This window comes from Mauremys reevesii, linkage group 2 (genome assembly GCF_016161935.1).
Source record: "Mauremys reevesii isolate NIE-2019 linkage group 2, ASM1616193v1, whole genome shotgun sequence".
NCBI classification, from domain to species: domain Eukaryota; kingdom Metazoa; phylum Chordata; order Testudines; family Geoemydidae; genus Mauremys; species Mauremys reevesii.
Genome location: NC_052624.1, coordinates 90,341,570 through 90,362,945, shown reverse-complemented (window position 1 = coordinate 90,362,945; position 21,376 = coordinate 90,341,570). Strand labels below are relative to the sequence as shown.

The 21,376-nt window shown below is 41.3% G+C and overlaps 1 protein-coding gene across 9 annotated transcripts in view; it reads left to right on the top strand.

Moving 5' to 3' along the window:
- The window catches only part of ELMO1 (engulfment and cell motility 1), a 448,062-nt gene extending 441,210 nt beyond the window's left edge, over window positions 1-6,852 (top strand). For 8 of the 9 annotated variants that reach the window (XM_039523397.1, XM_039523400.1, XM_039523396.1 and 5 more), the window contains one exon: window positions 5,543-6,852. In XM_039523397.1, the coding sequence (XP_039379331.1) occupies window positions 5,543-5,743 (201 nt within the window). In that variant the 3' untranslated portion in view covers window positions 5,744-6,852. The remainder of the gene's footprint in view (window positions 1-5,542) is intronic. The other variant, XR_005593822.1, reaches the window with a different exon arrangement.
- The last annotated feature ends 14,524 nt before the right edge of the window (window positions 6,853-21,376 follow it).

Below are 21,376 nucleotides of genomic sequence, written 5' to 3'. Positions count from 1 at the left end.
GAGATCACACCATCGTATTTGTTTTTCCTTTGAATGCTGAGATGGTTTTGACTGAATACCAAAAAAAAAAAAGTGGAATATTCCATCCCTGCGTTTTGACAGAGAAGCTAGTGAGACTGGTTATAATTAGGTTTCACTGCCACTTCATTAAAATTAGTCTGTATTAAATTGAGTTGATTCTTCAGTGGCTCTTTAGTCTGTTTTGTGAAAGAAATAGCTCTGAATCAGTGCTGTAATTTTTCCACCAGCTCAGTAGGATTTCTAGCAGTTTCCTAAATTATATATGTCTGATTAGGTTCACTTGCCAAAGTGGAGATGAGACAAGGAGTCCCTTTCTCCATCCACTGCACCCACATAATAGGTGGCCAGAAGAAGGTTGCAAGGAACTGGAAGGGGCTCCAAATCAGCTATGTTTGAACCAGAGGAGGACCATGGCTCTGCCCTCACCAGTGCACTGAGATGCTTGCGCTGAGGGAGCGCTGGTTACATCAGAGGATCAGATATTACGTGGAGAGCTTTCCAGCATGCTTCCACACGTAAAAGCACCTCCATTTCTTTTGCAATTATTCCTTTACTTCTCCTGATAAAGTGAATCCTGGCAAAACCATTTTCAATAAATCTTTCTTATAGAAATGTTTAAGGAAACGGTGAATTTGCAAAACAGCAAGGAGCTGTGTGTTCAGCAGGAATTTTATTTTCAGGTCAGCTTTTTGTTCTTTCTTGGAGGCTTGTCTACTCTAGGGGGAAAATGTATATTTAAAACATGAAAGCTTAGCATGATTTAAAATCCTATTGTAGACAGGGCACGTTAGAGTTTGAAACCATATTAGCTGGTCAATGTGAACCATAAACGGAGCCCTGCAAATCCGCAGATATCTGCAGACCATTTTTTGCGGATAGTGGATCAGATGCAGATACAGCCACACAGGGCTCTATTCACTGGCAGTGCCTGGCTCGGACAGCCCGGGGGACACAGCATGCTTGGGGACGGAGGCCAGTAGCTAGGGCTGGGCAGCAGGTCGGAGTCTGGGCTGTGCACCACGCACTCACCGCACTGCTTCCTGCCCAGCAGCTTGGGCCCCTCGGGCAGCGCCAACATCCCCCCCATGGCCCGGCCCGGTAGCACTGGCCGCGCTCCCAGTCCGAGCCTGCCGGCTCCTGGGCAGCAGGGCCCACCCCCGAACATGGGGATTGGAGCAGGCGGGGCCCTGGCGCCCCACCCCTCTGACTCACTGCGATGCAACACGCACTGCTGCTGCCATTTGCCGTTGCTCGCAAGCACCCAGGAGCAGCACACGATGCGATAGCCCAGGCCCCCAGCCACCCCACCTCCCTGCACCACCCCTTCTCCTTGAGTCTTGCCCCCGCACTGCCCGTTACCCCCCGTCCCCACCCTTGTGCTGCCTCTTCCCTGCAAGACCCCGCACCCCCACTCGCTCCCTTCCCTGCACCCTCTGTCGCCAGCCCTTGAGAAGGCTTGCTGATGTGGATACAGGTAAAAGATGGCTAGCAGATCGCAGAATGGATTGCAGGTTGATTCTGGCAGATGCAGATCCTCGTTTTTATATCCGTGCAGAGCTCTAACCATAAATTCCTCACTAAGCAGCTAACACATTAACAGTACAACTTGCCTTGTCTACATTAAAGGTGAAATCCTGGCTCCATTGAACACAATGAGAATTTTGCCACTGACTTCAGTGGTGCAGAATTTTACTCAAGGATTTTGAAGTGTTAACTCTCATGTTTTAAAAATACATGCTTTTTTCCTAGTGTAGACATACACTGAGGTTTTTTTCGCTGATTCTTATCAATATTCTTTTTCTTTCCTTGTGCAGCACACAATCAGCTGTAGCTATCTGTAAGTTTGGCTATAACTTATAGCACACGGTTGGCTAATTTTAAAGTCCATCCTTTGGCATGAAATGTAGCAGAAACATTTGTAAGATAAAAATGCATTTATGGTGGATTTAATTTTCCCCTTGTAAGCTAGGACACATGAGTTCATGATTGAAATCTTTTTATTTTTAGATGATACCATTCAAGTACTTTTGTTCATAGTTGCGTAAATGGTTCGTAGTAATAAATGGAAGTGATTTGATAGACGTTGACTCTTGTTCACCAACCTCCCCTGGGTTTGTTGCTTATTTAAAACAGTTATTCAGCTTATGTTTATCTCAAGCTGTCAGCTTTGGAGTGAGATTGCATTTCCTGTTTAAAAAAAAGAGAGAGGGAGAGAGACAGCAAGAGAAGAGGTTCTTTACAGGCCAAACAAAGCTGTTTAGAATTATGCCAGGATAACTTGACATTTAATTTTTTATGAAGGACAGAACATTGATTAACTTCATACTACTGCAAGTAATTTAGTTTCCTGCTCAGGAAAATAGATCTATACATATTTATTAACATAAAGAGGTGCTTATGTATAGGTTACATATATGTGTGTGTGTGTGTTTGCGTATCCTTGTTCTTGTGTATGTGAGTTTGTATACACACATATACATATACACGTACTTAATATGTATTTGTACGCAACCTCACCTACGTACTGTGTGTAGTTATATACTATATTACATATTTGTATACTGGATATATGATGTGAAATATATTTGATCAGATCAAACGTATTTTAAAATCAAATATATGATTGTGATATCACAAAAATTAGATATCTGAAAAGTCCTGTTAGGTTTTCTAATCCACCTCTCTGATAGTGCAGGATTTTTTCCCTATAATACATACTTTAGTTTCCACAATATAATTAGCATTTATGGCAAATATATTTTTCCATGTAGCTAAGTAATAGATCAACATAGATCCAATTCAGAGGTGAAAGTAAGCCTGTACGAGCTGGTACGGCATACCGGCAAGAGCCAGTACCCCACGCCGGACTGGACTGGCTTCTCCGGTGGTGATTTAAAGGGCCCATGGCTTTAAATCACTGCAGGAGCCCCAGAAGCCGGGCTAGGGGGGCGGGGGATTTAAAGGTCCCGGAGCCCCGGGCCCTTTAAATCACCACCGGAGCCCTGCTGTCGCTACCCCAGCCCTAGCCCAAGCCCTGCTGCCCCAGGACTCCAGCATACCGGTAAGTCCTTTAAATTACTTTCACCCATGGTCCAATTTGACTCCAATTGATGTCAATGAAAAGATTCCCTTACATTACATGAAACTTGGATCAGGCTTTTAATGGTTTATGATTAAATATAGATGGGTTGTTTGATTTAGAAGCAAGAGGAAGACCAAGAACAGGGTAGGCCCACTGCTCAGTGAGGAGGGAGAAACAGTAACAGAAAATTTGGAAATGGCAGAGATGTTTAATGATTTTGTTTCAGTCTTCACCGAGACGTCTGAAGGAATGCCTAACATAGGGAATGCTAATGGGAAGGGGGTAGGTTTAGAAGATGAAATAAAAAAAGAACAAGTTAAAAATCACTTAGAAAAGTTAGATGCCTGCAAGTCACCAGGGTCTGATGAAATGCATCCTAGAATACTCAAGGAGCTAATAGAGGAGATATCTGAGCCTCTAGCTATTATCTTTGGAAAATCATGGGAGACAGGAGAGATTCCAGAAGACTGGAAAAGGGTAAATATAGTGCCCATCTATAAAAAGGTAAATAAAAAACAACCCAGGAAACTACAGACCAGTTAGTTTAACTTCTGTGCCAGGGACGATAATGGAGGAAGTAATTAAGGAAATCATCTGTAAACACTTGGAAGGTGGTAAGGTGATAGGGAATAGCCAGCATGGATTTGTAAAGAACAAATCACGTCAAACCAATCTGATAGCTTTCTTTGATAGGATAACGAGTCTTGTGGATAAGGGAGAAGCGGTGGATGTGGTATACCTAGACTTTAGTAAGGCATTTGATACAGTCTTGCATGATATTCTTATCAATAAACTAGGCAAATACAACTTAGATGGGGCTACTATAAGGTGGGTGCATACCTGGCTGGATAACTGTACTCAGAGAGTAGTTATTAATGGTTCCCAATCCTGCTGGAAAGGTATAACAAGTGGGGTTGCGCAGGGGTCTGTTTTGGGACCAGCTCTGTTTAATATCTTCATCAACGACTTAGATAATGGCATAGAAAGTATGTTTATTAAGTTTGCAGATGATACCAAACTGGCTTTGGAGGATAGGGTCATAATTCAAAATGATCTGGACAAATTGGAGAAATGGTCTGAGGTAAACAGGATGAAGTTTAATAAACACAAATGCAAAGTGCTCCACTTAGGAAGGAACAATCCATTTCACACGTACAGAATGGGAAGAGACTGTCCAGGAAGGAGTATGGCAGAAAGGGATCTAGGGGTTATGGTGGACCACAAGCTAAATATGAGTCAACAGTGTGATGCTGTTGCAAAAAAAGCAAACATGATTCTGGGATGCATTAACAGGTGTGTTATTAGCAAGACACGAGAAGTCATTCTTCCACTCTACTCTGTGCTGGTTAGGCCTCAACTGGAATATTGTGTCCAGTTCTGGGCACCGTATTTCAAGAAAGATGTGGAGAAATTGGAGAGGGTCCAGAGAAGAGCAACAAGAATGATTAAAGGTCTAGAGAACATGACCTGTGAAGGAAAGCTGAAAGAATTGGGTTTGTTTAGTTTGGAAAAGAGAAGACTGAGAGGGGACATGATAGCAGTTTTCAAGTATCTAAGATGGTGTCATAAGGAGGAGGGAGAAAACTTATTCATCTTAGCCTCTAAGGATAGAACAAGAAGCAATGGGCTTAAACTGCAGCAAGGGAGGTTTAGGTTGGACATTAGGAAAAAGTTCCTAACTGTCAGGGTGATTAAACACTGGAATAAATTGCCTAGGGAGGTTGTGGAATCTCCATCTCTGGAGATATTTAAGAGTAGGTTAGATAAATGTCTATCAGGGATGGTCTGGACAGTATTTGGTCCTGCCATGAGGGCAAGTGACTGGACTCGATGACCTCTCAAGGTCCCTTTCAGCCCTACAATCTATGAATCTATGAATATATTAATTAGTGGGAAGACTAAATATCACGATACAAAGTGGCACTCTTGATATTGAAGGAGAAGTGTCTTTTAGAAACTACTTGGTTTACTGTATACATTTTTCTGGTTTATCAAATATTAGAGCTGATTGAATGTGAAAATTTTCAATTTGGAAAAAAGGCCTTTTTTAAAAAAAATAAAAAATTTTTGACTAAAAACAAAGAAAATTGTCACTGTGTTTGAAATTTTCCAAGCAAGAAGCCCACACACCAGAGAAATTCCCCATTTTTTTTTAAATGGAACATTTTTCATTTCTTTTGATGTTTCCCAAAATTTTTGTTACCACATTCTGACCAGCTGTTTGAAACATTTAGAAGTTTCACACTAAATCACTAGCTAATAAATATGTTTAAAATGAAGCCAAAGAAGTGCTTAAGCACATCTGTCTAGTTTAATTTTAGAGATGTTCTTAAGTCACTGGAGCATAAATGCACTGGAGATGACGCGGTTGGCTGATTTGTTTGCATGAGATAGCAGGTTAGGTCTGGACTTAATGAAGGTTCTTGTCTTCCATGGCAGTACTGTATCTGGACCGATGGATTGAATGCCCTCCTTGGGAAGGATATGATGAGTGACCTGACACGAAATGACTTGGACACGCTGCTCAGCATGGAGATAAAGCTGCGTCTCCTTGACTTGGAGAATATACAGATTCCTGATGCTCCCCCACCAATTCCAAAGGAGCCCAGCAACTATGATTTTGTTTATGACTGTAACTGAAACTTCCCATTGAAACTCGCATTTTAAACTGGAAATATTATAACTGGAAAGATTAAACAAAGAGCGAGAGAAGCCCACATGTGCACACCTTGGATTATGGACTATGGTTAAAGCACTCACTTTTCTTTCCATTCCCTGCATCTGTTCCTTTCCCCGATCCCATCTCCCGCATTGCTAGTCAAAAACTACATTGCTTTAATTAACTTCTAATTGCAGTCCATTGGATGTGGCTAACGCGAAGACCACTAAGCAGCGTCCATCAGAGGAACTTTTAAATTTTTAATGCTGGAATAGGCATTCTAAATAAAATATGATGCTTCCAAACTGCATGCCTACAAAACCAAACCTGGCACTTGCAGGTGCTTTATCTGGAAGTTGGGAGGTAGAGAGGAGAAGCAGCTACTGTAAGAGGAAGGTGGAGAGAGCGAGATTTTCCCAACCCATCCCAAGAGTCGGCTCACACCTGATTCCAAAAAAAGATTAAAAGTATTAACTGCTTAAACTTCTGCACCATCATCACTGTCATTATCCTTTGGCAACAGTGTCTCCATCCTCTGTGCTCTGCCACAGTTATAGTTCCCTAGAATAAGTCATTTGCAGGTTTTCACTGTACTGTGCACTATAACACTGCAATGCTTCTAACTTCTTTTTCTGCCGTCTCTTAAATAGCCCTATATTTCTCCCAAATTACTAGCACAAATTGTGAATGAAGGCACTAGGTCTGTTCTCTCCCTGTAGCTATTCTAAGCCTCAATTGCCTCTAAAATTGGCTTGATGCTATCCAAGGTTTTTTCTTTTTTGGTTCAAAGTAAAATAATAGTTTCCACAGATTCATGAAAATGGTGAGACATCTGAATCGGCATCATCATTGCTACAGTGTTACAAGTTTGCAAGGGATTATTTTTTGGTTTTGTACAACGGGTTCTAACTTTTTTGTTTTTGTTCTTTGGCCAAACAAATATATTTAATGAAAAATAATTACATTGTGAGTTTATTTAGAGATGATGTTTTTATTTTTAATATCCATTGGAAACATTTGTCCAGGGAGGAAAAAATATCCAATATTTCCTTCAACTTTGCTGTTGAATAAAATCTGAGTTGTGATGATCCTGGAACCTTGTTTTTTAATTTTGAAGTTCTCTTTTACTTTATGTCATTTCTAACACTTCTGAGGCCTCTGCTACAAAGGGAAAGGGGAAAGTGTAAATTTAGGTTCTATGGTAGCAAGATAAGTGTCTGATTACAATTACTATTTATTTATATGATGACAAAATCTGCATTGCAGTGGATAGATGAGCCTTTCTGAAAGGCAGCCATTGAGAAATCTAAATGCAAAGCAAACCAACACAATTACAGTCAATTGTAGGCCATTATTTTTAGGTTCTCATTTGCTGAAATATCTGAGCCCCACATGCTTCCCTCCTCTTCCCTGAGTGGAGGGAACCAGAAACCAAGGCTGCAGATGCATAGTATGAGGGAATGCTGGCTTTGTGACATGTTTTTCCCCTCCTCCCTTCTCCAAATTCTTTGGCTGCCTACCAGTAGGTATTCCACTGGGTTCAGGCACCAGGGATCTGGAGATGCTGGGCCTGGTTCCTAGTGAATCAATCTTTAATGCAAAGATTCCACCACCTCCAAAATTCACATCTTAGTCAATGTTAACTTGCTGGATTCCTCCTCTAATATGTGAACCCACCCACAGGGATTTTATCAGACCCTGTGGTGCCATGAAGCCAGATGAGTAAATTGAGGAACAGAACCTCCATGCAGATGGTTTGTGCCTCTGGTAGCTTCAACAACATCTGCAATTTTTGAGTAGGCCAAACACATTGACACCTTCACAGAGTGGGTTGGGGTGGATCACATCCTAGAGATGGAAGGAGGAAGAGGAAATTTCATGAATCCAAGCATGACAGTCCTAAATAAGATACCTTCATAGGATTGCATACTCTCATAATTGCAATATACCTACTGTACTTCTATCTAACAGGATAGAGATACAGATTGGTTTAGATGGTGAATGATGATAGAAAAGAAAAGAGAATCTACAGATAAACACCAGAGCAAAACGTTACTGTGGGCCACAATCTGAGAGAAGATGAAGGGCAATTTCAAACTCATGGTGTGAAAGCTGGAGATGTTTAATGTAAGGAAGTGTTGCCAAGGCTGTGTCATAGATAATCAGTGTTCAAAAATGGTGGAAACCCAAGGCACGTGACTGCTTTAGAGGATTGGCAATATGATCTGGATTTTGGAATGGTACTTGGAGATTGGGCATGGAAGTAGGAGTACACCTTTGTCCTGGACTGACAGTTATCTCTTTCTCTTTGAAGTCAGGGGTCCTCTAAGGCAGGGGACTTGTGTTTGATCGGCCAACACAGCCCAATGGATGTTTTTCAGTTGGCTAATTGAGCATGACGTTGTTTTTTACGTATGTATGTAAGCTCCACAACAATTTGAATGGTCTGCATTTTACAAAATCTAATTTAAAAAATCATCTCTAGGTAATAGGATAAAAAAAACCAACCATGTCAGTGGTGACTAAAGGTCTGACTGCTGTTTGGCGATCTCAGTCCACACCATAACATACCCTAAGGATTGAATGGTCATGGAGACAGAATATCCCCCTCTCACATTAAGATGATCCCTCCAGAATAAACTTGAGACATATTGGGGAGGCAGAGAGTCTGTAGATACCTTGAGCCAGATTCTCATTTACCCTGAGGCCCCTTTATGTCACTTAGGCAGTGTAAAAAGACCTTCTTCTTATGTGGCCTCTCCATTACTGGAGATTTCCAACCATGGTTGCCCATTCCAAATGATCCTCTGTTAATCTCTTTGTGGATGAATAGTCCATTTGATTCACCCAGGATACCACATTGTCTATCCAAGATCTTCTTTTTCTTCCTCAAATTCTGCCATCAACTTTTGCTTACAGAGCTCATAAACATGCATTGCCTGCTGAACTTTCTAAAATGTGCCCTGCAAATAAAATCTTCCTTTGGATAAGATTTCTGACTAGCATTTGCTAAGTTGAAGAATTCTGTGGAGCTCATAAACATGCATTGCCTGCTGAACTTTCTAAAATCAACAATATTATCTCACGCACTTTGTCTCTCCTGTATCCTGGGATGAACACAGCTACAACAACACTGCAGTCTATCCATGATATTTTCAGAATTCTTGCATAACACCATAATTCAAAGGATTGTAGTTTCTGTATTATCAATTGTTTGAATGACCATGTTTCACAGTTGTAATTTAACACAAACCAAATGTAAGTTTTGTAAAAGTTAGAATTTAGTATTCAGATTTATGTCCCTTCTCATCAGATGTTTATTCTTTCAGAATGTCTCTTTCACTCTTGCTAGTCTGGTGCTGACCTCAGTATCCAATATTCCATCTTCTGTAATGATGCTTTACAAGTAGCAAAAATTTCTCACTAGCTGTATGGAGATATCGTTTACTGGAATCTTGCATATTTTCCAAGGATCCTTGCATACCACCATTCAACTTTAGGCCATATATTTGTTATAAAAACAATGTGGAGTCAGATGGCACCTTAAAGACTAATAGATTTATTTGGGCATAAGCTTTCGTGGGTAAAAAATCCACTTCTTCAGATGCATGGAGTCTTTGTTATATTCATATATAAGCTCCACTAACTTCATCAGACCGTCTTCTGTCTCAGCCAACAGCACTGTCATATACATAGTGAATGTTATTGTCACGGAGTCACTGGGGCAATGCTCTGGAACTACTCCCTACGAAACCAGTCAGGACTCTGTGGGAGCATGCCTCCTCTCTCTGAGCATACTGTCTCCAGGGCAAGAAGCTTACACACCTTCAACCTTCCTGGGTCTGACCTCAGAGCATTCAGCATCCCCTTCCACACCGTGCACTTCCCACAGCGAGTCTGCCCAGGCAGGGCTCCTGGGAAAGCGAGAGGGCCTGCACCCCAACTCCGCAGTCAGACATGACTCTCAGCCAGCTGGTAAAACAGAAGGTTTATTAGTCGACAGGAACACAAGGTAGGACAGAACTTGTTAGCATAGAAATCAGTGACTTTCAGCCAAGTCCATCTTGAGGGGAGGGAAGCCCAGAGCCGGGGCTCTGGTCGTCCCCCGAGCTCCAAGCAAGCCATGACCGACTTGCTTCCAGCTGCCTGGCCCCTGCCCTGCCTGTTACTCCTCCAGCCTTTGTCTCGCTTCCTGGGCCAAGAGTCACCTGGTCACATCCCCCTCCTGGGTCTCAGGTTACGAAGGGGCGGCCATAGCATCCATGCAGGCAGCTGGAGCAACCCCCACAAAGGTTACACATGCTTATTCCCACCGCCTAGACATTGGTGCAATACACAGGGAAACCGGAGCACACACAGCATTCATGCAAAACAGTAAGACTCACATAGGCTCACTACAACATAACAAGGGAAAATCCCCACTTCGTCACAGTTATTCACCCATCTTTCCATTAATCTTAATATCTTCTTCTGTTTCTTCAATTAATTTAATCAATCACTCGCTATAAATGTTGAATAAAGTTGGTGACACTATACAATCGTGTCTCAGTCCTCTCTTGATCACTATAGATTTTCATTTTCATCTCCATTATAATTGCCTTCTGATTCCAGTATAATTGTCTTATTACTTGGAGTTCATATCCAGCAATCCCTACAGACCTTATTATGTTGAGTAATTTGTAGTGGTAGATTCTGTCAAATGCTTTTTGGAAGTCAATAAAACACGAGTGTACTGTTTTCACCATTTCAGCTGATCTTTCTGGTATGAGCTTCAGGTTCATAATGGTGTTTATTTCATATTTGAGGCCCTACGGTTGTTTGCTTATTTCCTTATCTATCTTTCCTTATAAATAAATACATTTGTTAGTCTCTAAGGTGCCACAAGTACTCCTGTTCTTTTTGCGGATACAGACTAACACGGCTGCTACTCTGAAACCTTTCCTTATATTGTATCTTGAACAACTCACCATGTCTTAGAGGCATGTGATAGTAGGCTGATTGTTCTGTAGTCTTTACAACCAAACTGTGTATCCAAATCCCCAAAATGAACACTGCTATAGATTATAAAGTCTTCTGAAAAGTCTCCTGTCTTTAACAAAGTTTTCAAATCTTCATTGTGTATGCCTTTTAACAATTCAGCTGGTATTCCATCACAATTCAGCGCTTTTCCATTCAGAAGTCTCTCTATTGCTGCCATGATTTCTTCATCCATTATTGGTGGGCTTACTTGATTAATATCTAGTGGAGGTTTTTCAGGTGTATTATGACAATATAGTTCCTGGATATAGTCTCGCCATCTCTTGTTCTTGTGTTTAGGGACTATGCATTTCAGTTGCCAGTTTTTGTCCTTAAGGGTCATATTGGTCACCTTTCATCTGTAATTGAAAGACATCTCACTTTCTTTGTTCTATTTATCCAATTGTTCAATTTCTTTGTGTTTCTCATTCAGCCATTCAGACTTTTCTCATCTGCATTTATTCTTTATTTTATTTAGTCTTCTTTTTCTGTTGTCAATCTTTGTGTTTTTGTAAGAAGTTAATAGCTAATAAAAGCTCGTGTAGAACAAATCAAATAATTGCTCTGATGGATGAAAGAAGGAAAGTAAAAGCACAGAGATCAACAACAAGGGGGAAAAAGGGCCCTTAAGGTGGGCGTAAATTACATTTAAGATGATTTACTCCTACTTTAAAGGCACTACCAGAGCAGTATAAAAAGGCCTTAGTGTAAATGAGAAAACACGCCCTTTCAGTCTTCAGAGCTGTCAATCCAATATCTTTCTCCATTATGTAATTCACTAATGTGTTAAAAAATAAACATTTAAAGATGAATAAGTTACCTACTGCTTCCCGTTCATTTAAAAATATGGGAATGAAAATAAAGTATTTGCATATGCTATTGTATGTTCAGAAAAAGCTTTCATATGTAGCACTCAAGAATCTTCAGCAGACAAAATACCATTAAAATCTCTTGTATAATTTCAAGGCTGGTCATGGATAATGCTTGAAAAAGCCATAAAGAGAGAGAGGAGGCAGTAAAGGTAAGTCTAATTTTAGATTCTGTTTTTAGAGTGATTTTTCTTTTGGAAAGCAACTCATCTTATTCAGAAAAACCTGAATTAAGAAAAACATGTATCTTGGAATGTCTGAGACCTCAAACTGAGTGTAAGGATAAGTAGAGAAATAAAAATACTAAATAACCTGGAGCAAAAGAAAGCAGCATGTGTCACAGAGAGAGTCCTCCAGTGCCTTTGATTGTTCTTTTTAGCAGTAATTCCCTTTTTAATCTGGTGGCCTGTTTTATTAAATATTAGGATTTGAGGGGAAAGCAGCCTCTTACCAAGCAACAGGTGATGAGTCTGTCTTCAGATTTCCTCTGCAACTGAATAGGTTTTGACTCTTTTCCTCTTTGGAGGGGTCACTTAGTTGTTGCTTTTTTGTCCACGACTGCATTTTATTTGAATAGTGCTGATGCTCCCAATAATTTTTGTCACATAAATAGTCCAAGTATAAAATGTACTATTCACAGCTGATTCATCTGTGTGTCCACAGCCTCATGCTGTAGTCGGGGCCCTGCATGGAGCTCTTGTGCAATCTGTGGTTGACTTCCGGTCTCTTCATTGCTTTTTCTTAGGCAAAGCAAGTAGAGTGCTGATCCACAAGAGTGCTCATCATGCCACCTGTGACAAAACAGTGCTGGCCTAACAGACATGGGCCACTGAGACCCCTACACAGTACTCCAAACAGAGAGGGAGAGAGGAGAAACACCACTCCCCCTTCCCACAGAACGCATCCCAGTGACATACAGATGCTTAAGTTTGCTGTTAGTGGCATGACATTGCATCAATATGGGATGATGATGGGTGGCAATGATGCAGACATTAAATAATATGATGTCAGGATTCCACTCTGCAATCACTTTGTAGCTCTCTCTGACTCCATTTGAGGGCAAAATGACTCTCTCTCTCTCTCTAGCTCTATAGGGTTGAGAACTGCTAATCTATATTCATACACAAGGGTGTGGGTGGCAGAAGAACATTTTTTGTATTGTCATCTCCCTGCCTTTCTCTTTTGTTCCGGCTGCTTATTACTAGTTGATGAATAAAAGATGGAAACTAATGTGTCACGTGAAAGTTGTTCATCTAATAAAACTCAGCAGACTAAAAAGGATTTTCCTCTGATTTTTTTCCTCCTGTTGTGGGAGGTTTCTAAAGATCAATCATTTAACCAAACTAGGAATAACTCAGCTGGTCAGAAGCAGGGGAGGAATGCTTAACATTTAACAAAAGAACAGAACTGTTCTTCCTATAACACCATATATGAACATAAACTGAAGGGAGCACAATTTCCCTTGTTAAGTAAACTAGTGCACCCTTATGCATGGCCATTAGCATATTGAAAGGTATTGGGAGATACTTTTAGAAGGAAGTTTCCAGCCATTAATGTTAGCCAAGTATCCTCTCTTCCCACAATGTTTGCTATATCAAGACAATAGTCACTCAGTCTCTCTATCTTGGATTACAAGCATATTTAAATAAAGGGCTCACATCAGGTGCCATCTCTTGTCCTGATTAGCAAAGCACTTAAGCATATGCTTGCATCTATCTCTATTCAGCAAAAGGGACTTGACTTCAGCGGGATTTAAGCAAGGGCTTAAGTGTGTTGCTGAACCAGGGCTTATTACAAGTGCAGCTTTATCAATTGCTAGGCTTTCCTTGTTCAATTTGGGACATTAAAAGTGAATGCCTGCATCATTTTGCTACATAAATTGTAATGTGACTTGTGTGCTTTTTTGTTACTTTAAGAGATTAAACATAGTAGGGCTTGATTTTCATTTATCCTATGGCCCCTTTACTCTGCTCTGACAGGGATCTTAACATGGGCATAAATATAATGTTAAGTTTGAAATGGACCATTACCTTTGATATTTGAATTGAGACAGAGCAATGAAACATTGCTGAAAGCATTGCTTGGCTGATGTAGGGCTCTGTACAGAATGAATGTCAGCAGAAATCTGCATGTTTCCAAGGAGGTGGCAGGTCAAGTCTTTCAGGGGCCTGCTGAGGTCAAGGTTAAATGAGCTGGAGACTCTTTCAAACTTGTAGCTAATTAAAATATATTTATATGATATTTTTTCCTTAGTAGGTGCAGACTCCATGAAGATTCTCCTAGTCAAGAACAGAATGGGTCTAATGCGGCTTAGTTTGGGGATCATAGCCTGAGCTAATATGAGGGAAATACCTCTCAAACAAGTACACTCAGCGTGTAAAGTTTTCTACTAAGGATAGTTTGTTTTTATAGGTGCTGGAGAGCATCTCAGCTTTTACTGTAGACATTGTTTCTCTTCATGTCTCATATTCTTTGGAAGTCAATAGTTGTGCACTTTTAAAACATGCTAATAAAGGGCAAACCAGATGTTTTAAATGTGAGGAGCTTTATGTGTCTGTCTCTCTCAAGTCAGATCTACTGCCTGCTTGCAGTACATTTCAGGTGAGACATGGCACATCACTGGAGTCGTTATTCTGGACACATTTCTATTGTTAAAAAAATAAACAGGAAGATGTCATGGAAATTGGGATTCGAGAGTATTACAATGAGAACACTAAATAATGGAACAGGAGAAAATAAGCTGTGTGGAGTACATCAACACCAAGTGATTCAGCCAAAGAAGGACTTTATCTTCTATGTCATCTCAAGATTTGTTTTGAATTACTTTGTCTGCTTAAATTGTCATTGTAGGATTTTGTGGACTGATTGAACACTGCAATTAAATTCTCCCTTGATGAAGACTTGTAAGTCTAATTTTAAATCTTTGCCATCCATGTGGCACTCAATATAAACTTTTTCACATAAGAAATGGCGCTTTTCCAAGAGATGTCAGTGTCATATCAGTTTGTCTCTAAATGTCATGTAGTCAGTTTCCTCCTCCCACTCGCCTCTCCAAATGCGCTCTTGATGCTCAGTTAGAAGGTTACAGATGATATAGTTACAAGCTGTGAATTGTAGAGTGATTTCTCATGTCTTTAATGTGTGCACCAAGGGTGGCATTGAATTGAAAGCACATGTATTAGTGAGCCGGTGAGACTGGGTATGATGACAATGGACTTGGGGACCTGCATTATGTTAAGTGTGAGAGATGCTGTGAAGTATTATTTTCTTTTCAGTGTTTATAGTTCCATGAGAAAATGCACTGGAACAACGTTAACTCTGAATTAACAAAGATTGTGTGTAGGAATTTCCTAGGTTGTTTTAAATACATGTATGTAAATTATTAAATTTGGGGGCTTAGCACCCTGGGCTGTAGACAGAGGCTGCAAAGCTAGTCACGTATTTATATCTCCATTTAAAAGGTTGCATTCCCAGCAGTGAAAGTTTTCACCAGTGCTCCAGCTTCTTCCCTCAAGCTCCAGATTTGTCCCCTTTTCATGAGAAGCAGCAGCAGCAGCTTGGCAATTTGTAAAGCTTTAAGCAATGATTAAGAAAACAGGAGTGTCAGTTAAAGCGTTCTCTGCTGAGAGCAAAACATTTAAACAGAGCAGCTCTGATTGTTTCATTGGCTCCTTAATTTCCCCAGTCCTGTTGCCCATACAGCTCTGCTCCTGAGACCCTCAATCAATCCCTAGCCCAGGAAGGCACCTTCTGCACCCCATCCATAGTCCAATCCAGTGTCAGCACCTAAGTTCTATGCATATATTTTTATATGAATAAGTTTTTATACATGTAATTCTTATCCTTGCAAAAACTGTATGTGCACAGATTGATGTGACTACGCTGGATAGTGTATTAGTGGAAAATAAGAGAGGGCTGCAGTGGGGTGGAGGCAAAGGGAGGACAGGGAAGACAGTGATCAAGAACAGTGGGCAAGGTCTGCCAGAGGGCTGAGAGAGGAAGGCCTGTCCTGTACACCTTAGAAAGCGCTTTTCTACAGTCTTTAAGAAAAGGGCAGGACAGCCTCCTCCATTCTTGCAGACTGTCTATGATCTGGGAGCAAAGTGAGAGTGCAGGTTCTTGCTCATCGCTCAGCCAGTGAAGAGCTGAATTATGTAACTAGCCATGTGTAACTAAGGGCTTGTGTGTGTTCGAGCTTTGTGACCCAGTGTAGCTATACCATTATAACTGCACATGTCCAAGCTCCCAGCCTCACCTCCATTGTAGCTGTGCTGGGTAGTCCCAATGAAATAAATTTGGGGCCTGGTAGTAGGGCCCCAAATGGGGCCCACCCCTCCCAATTCTCCTCCTTTGCACTCCAGTTATAGATATTTAGGGAGGCCCTGGGCTCGGGTATCTGGTATAATTGTCCTTCCTTTCCATCCCCTCTTGTCAATCCCTTGTGCTGCATCAATGTAATTTACCCCAGTTTGAAACCAAGCTAAGCCACATTTCTGCAAGCCCTGCTGTACGCGGTGCAGCACCTTCACATTGGGGGGGTTTGCACTGGTGAGAACTACTAGAGCTGGTCAGAAAAACTTCAGAAACTTAGAAAATGCCATCTTGTTAACACTGAAATGCATTGTTAAATCATATCAATTTCACCACAATTTTGTTTCAGAAAGTTCCAACAACGTTGAAATGTCCCATATTAACATTTTTCAGAACTAACTGTTATCACTTTTTCAGTTTGAAACAATTTTTGTTTCAATTTTTTAAATTTCGTATTATAATATAAAACTTTTAAAAAGTCAAAACCAAAATGAAACATTTTGATTAGTCTGAAGTGAATTATTTTCAGAATTTTGTTTGTAGAAAATTTTGAAACCAAATTTCAAAATCCTTTGTAAAATGGGATTTCTGTCCTCTGCACAGCTCTGGTGACTACATCAGTGAAGTGCATTCAGACCAAAACCTCAGCCCTCAGAATGCTTTCTCTAACAGCCTAGTTATAGGTGACTTACTTTACAAAAGTACGTTGCACAACTCCATCAAAAATAACTGGTGCAGGGTGAATTACATGCTACTATTGTCCCTGCAAAATGTTCTTGGAGAAATTAATTAGATGAAAATATACTATGTAAGAAATGTTACAATGTCAGTAGCAATGGTTATATTGTTCATATATCAAAAAAACTGCACATCAAGAAAAGCAGCGAATATCTTTGATTTTGGAATCATCCTTGAGTCAATTTTTTAATTCTCAGATTTCAGGGATATCTTTCTTAAAAGGATCAGAAGAAAGATTTGGACTCATTCAAAAAAGGAGTAATTTTTAAATGCTTATCAACTAAACTAGCCACGTTACTAGTAAATATCCTTTCATAAAATTGATTCTGTACTGAGAAATAAGTGCAATAAAATTGAGGAAGCTAAATAATAATCTTCATACAGAGCAGAGAAGTTTGAGTCCTGATTTAAATGCAAATCTTAATGGAACTTTGGCTATAGAGTCACTTTGTCACCTCTGTAATAATATAATCTCTGCCTCAAATTTATATTTCTTCAGTTTGATTCTCCATTGCCTTATACCTTGTGTAAAATGGGTGTGAAACACTACCAGATCAAAATGGAACTGTTTTACACCCACTTTACACAGATGTAAATGACTGCACAAGGTGCAAGAGAGTGGAGAATCATGCTATTTGCCCTCATCTTATGGTCCTGTGCAACTCTAAGCCAACCCTCATCTCTGATTTCATCTCCCTGTGCTCTGCCAACCATGCCTACCTCCCTGGCTCATTAGTTTCCTTCATTCCCTGGCTTCAGGCCAGGGCGGGTGCAAGGATGTTTCGCACCCTAGGCGAAACTTCCACCTTGCGCCCCCCCAAGCCCTGTGGTAGCTCTCCGCCCCCCCCTCGCCTTAAGGAGCCCCCGTGGCAGCTCCCCCACCTCCACCCTGAGGCACCCCGCCCCCCGCGGCAGCTACCTTCTTCCATCCTGAGGTACCTCCCGCCCATGGCAGCTCCGCCCTGAGGCGCTCTCCCCCACGGCAGCTCCCCCCGGCCAGGGGAGCCATGCGGCAGCTCCCCACCCCAGCTCACCTCTGCTCCGCCTCCTGCCCAAGCACACGGTCGCCACTCCACTTCTCCCACCTCCCAGGCTTGCAGCGCCAATCAGCTGTTTGGTGCCGTAAGCCTGGGAGGGAGAGAAGCGGGGCGGAATGCTCAGGGAGGAGGCGGGGCAGGGATGAGCTGGGGCAGGGAGTTCCCCTGCATGCCGCCCCCCCTTACTTGCTGCAGGCGGTCCTCCCTGTGCCCCCCTACCCCAGGTCCCTCCGCCTAAATACCGACGACGACCAGGGTGGCCGAAGATCCAGCCACTGCGGTCGCCGCCGAAGGACCCGAAATGCCACCCGCCAAATGCTAGTGCCCTAGGCAACTGCCTAGGTCGCCTAATGGGTTGCACTGGCCCTGCTCCAGGCCTTTTTCCACAGCCCACCCCTATTGCAAGGAAAGTCTCCCAACTGTGATTCACCAAGCCACTCCCTTCCTGTATTTAAGTCCTTCATTAAAATGTGCTTCTTCCATGTGTCTGCGAGAAGTGAACCAATCCAAACATTACAGCTGGGATTTCCCAAGGGGGCCTAAGGAATTGGGGAGCCCCTTGTGAAAAACAAAGCAAACCCCTTCAAGGGCCGGATTCAAAGGTCACTGAAGTCATTGGCAGTGTGTCCATTGACTTCAATGGGCTTTGGATCAGGCTTCCAAGTTATTCCTTGCCCTGGGCTTCCTACTGTACCTGGAATGGCTAACCTGTCCCACAGTCCATGAAGTCGTGGCTTCATTGCTATTTTTAGCATGTTAATTCAATCAGACCTGGAGTATGTATGTCTATCCAAGATGGAAATTACACCTCCAGCTGGAGGGTAGACATACCCTTAGACTTTTAGCTCTCTGGGGCATAAAATCTCTTCATTTTGTATCCAGCTGAGTGCCTAAGACTTTGCTGGAGTTTAAAAAAAAATGAATAAGAAGAATGACACTAGAACACTGAAATTGTTGGAGCTGGTTGTCTGATCAAGATTGCTCTAAAGGCTGGCAGGCAAACATCTGGCATTTTAGTTCAGCTTTTGTTTGCAGAGAATTGTTGCCTGTGTTGTATTTTTTATTACTTTATTCAGTTTAGTTTTACAGAGGCTCGTACAGTGATCAATAACCTTCTAAAAAAAGGGTGTGTGTGTAATTTTCTCTCCCATTTTTGTGTGTGTGTGAAACCCTGACACTGTCTTACTGGGGCAAGGACCCTCTGAGGAGACAGGTGTTAACACAAACAGCAGTGCTGGACCTTTTAAAATTGATCCCCCAAGAACAAAGACCCTGACGTTATTTAGAGCAGTGGGTTGTTTGAGGAGCCACCATCTTTGCCCTGAAGAGGAAGCTAGTTCGAGTGACTTTGCACCATCTGCTCAATGCACTAGCTTTCCTGCACATGTCAGTACTCCAGGGCTTTGCTATGCAAAAGCCTTCAGCAATCTGTCTCTTGCTGCATGATGTAGAGCCACCAGTGCTGAGAGACATTAAAGGAAGAGCTTGCCAGAATGAATGAAAGGCTCCTGGCACAGCCCACTTTCATCATATTTTTAATCTGATTTCTATGAACTAATCAGAGCCATTCAATGCATGCTGTGTAGAATCACCCTTCCTTGTCTAACCTTCTGGAGCTGGAAGAATAGTGGAGTGTTCCATAGGAGAGTGATGAGGGTATGCTTCCCACAATGATCAAGGGGTGGAAAGGAGTTTCTGTAGTTAGCTGACTGGCTGAGTTCCTGTTTGAAAGTACTATTTGAATGGTGCTGGAATTTACTGAATTACTAATTACATTTTAGGGTGCCTAGAGGCTTACATAATCATCTTTTTATTATTTAAATCTAAATAAATAAAATACAGGGAGAACAGAATTCTTGTGAATTCATCATTAGATTAAAACAATATTAACCCTCTCCCTGTTGCTGACACCTTAACGCATTCAATGGATATTTCTAGGCGCCACTAAATGTCACTGATGTACCATTTCTTTCAGACCTCTTTCAAATGTATCAAACTCTGGAACACAATACTGAAAACTCCTCCTGGCAAGCGACTCTGGCTTTTGCCCTGCTTTATAATGCTCTGTGACTAATAAAAATAAAGATAACACATTTTTGCTGGTACTAAGTCATATCCCACATAGTTAGAAATGTCTAACATATTTCAGAAGTACAGTGTTGCAGTGTCATGATTCCAGAATTACTCTAGTACTTGAACCTCATTTTTTAAAATGCCGCAAATGTTCTTTCACTCACTGATCTGGTGAGGTTTTAAGCTTTGCTGTAATTTATTTCTGATGGTTTCTGGGATGAGAATTTTTTTCAGTGGATCGGTACTGTTGCCTAAATTAAAGTGATAGTAGTAGTAAAATACCACAGATCTGGATTCTACTATTGTCATATAGATATTAAATATCCATACCTAAAAGCTAGCTGTGTATGATAGAATTATCCAGCAGTTCTGCGAGACCCAAGTGATGGGCAATGAATGATTTATGATGTGATCCTGGATAGCAAATGGCTACATTAGGAAATCTGATACCTTGCCTCACACATCGCCTGCATACTGAGAGTGTGAAGGCCATGTCTGATGTTATAACTCCCCACATTATAAGCAATCAGGATGTGTTGTGACCAATCTGTTGCACCCAAGACAAAGACACAATTAACAGCATTATAAAGTTGGCACACATTATAACTTAGTGTTCTTGCTGTATACCTCCGGGGGAGGGGACAAACTTATTAAATAATTCTCCTAGTTAAAGCATCTGTAACTGATTTATGCACATTGGAGCATAAGCCTGTATGATGCTTACTAGTTCCTGGGAGGTGTTGAGCCAGTGTATAGGAGTTATTTCACCTCATACTCCAATATCTCCCAAACAGTAATTGGGAAGTCTAAGCTGGTTTTGATCATGACAGTAAATGCATGGGTTTTTGTTAATCATTAGTGTAATTAGGCCCCACAAGTACTGTGTTCCTGTTATCATTATTTATATTACAATAGTGCCTAGAGGTGGGAATTGAGATCTGGACCCCCAATGTGCTAGGCGCTGTACAAAGAGTTCCAAACAGTCCCTGACCCAAAGAATTCACAATCCAAATTGTCAAGACAGAGAAAGAGTGGGAAGGAAAACAGAGAGGTGAACCCCTTCAAGGGCCGGATTCAAAGTGCAAGGTCAGTTACAGAATTGGGACTCAAATCCAGGTCTCCTGAGTGCTGTGCCTATCCACCAGATCACACTGCATCTCCGGTTCTTAGTTATTATATTTCCTTGTTATTTGCTATTATATTCTGTAGAAGTTTTGGAATGTGTTTAAATTTGATGTTGTCGCAAATATTCAATGTACTTATAAAATATAACTACCTTCTAGAAGTTGTTGGGAGAAAATGAGGTATGGAGCAGCAGAGGCTTTTCTCCCCTAGGAAAAAAAGAACTTGTTTTTAGCACTGGGATCTTTAACACTAGCGTCTTTTCTCCACTGAGGGCAGAGATAGAAGTGACTTAATATTTTAGTGAGTGCTTGAATTTCTAGTTCCCCTGTCTCAGCAACTCTTGATGGCAAGTAGTTATCATATTTCCCAAAGTTTACCACTGCCTGATCAGCAAAGGATAACATTATCTGATTCTGCTGAAAGCATCAGCAGTGGAATAGTTAAC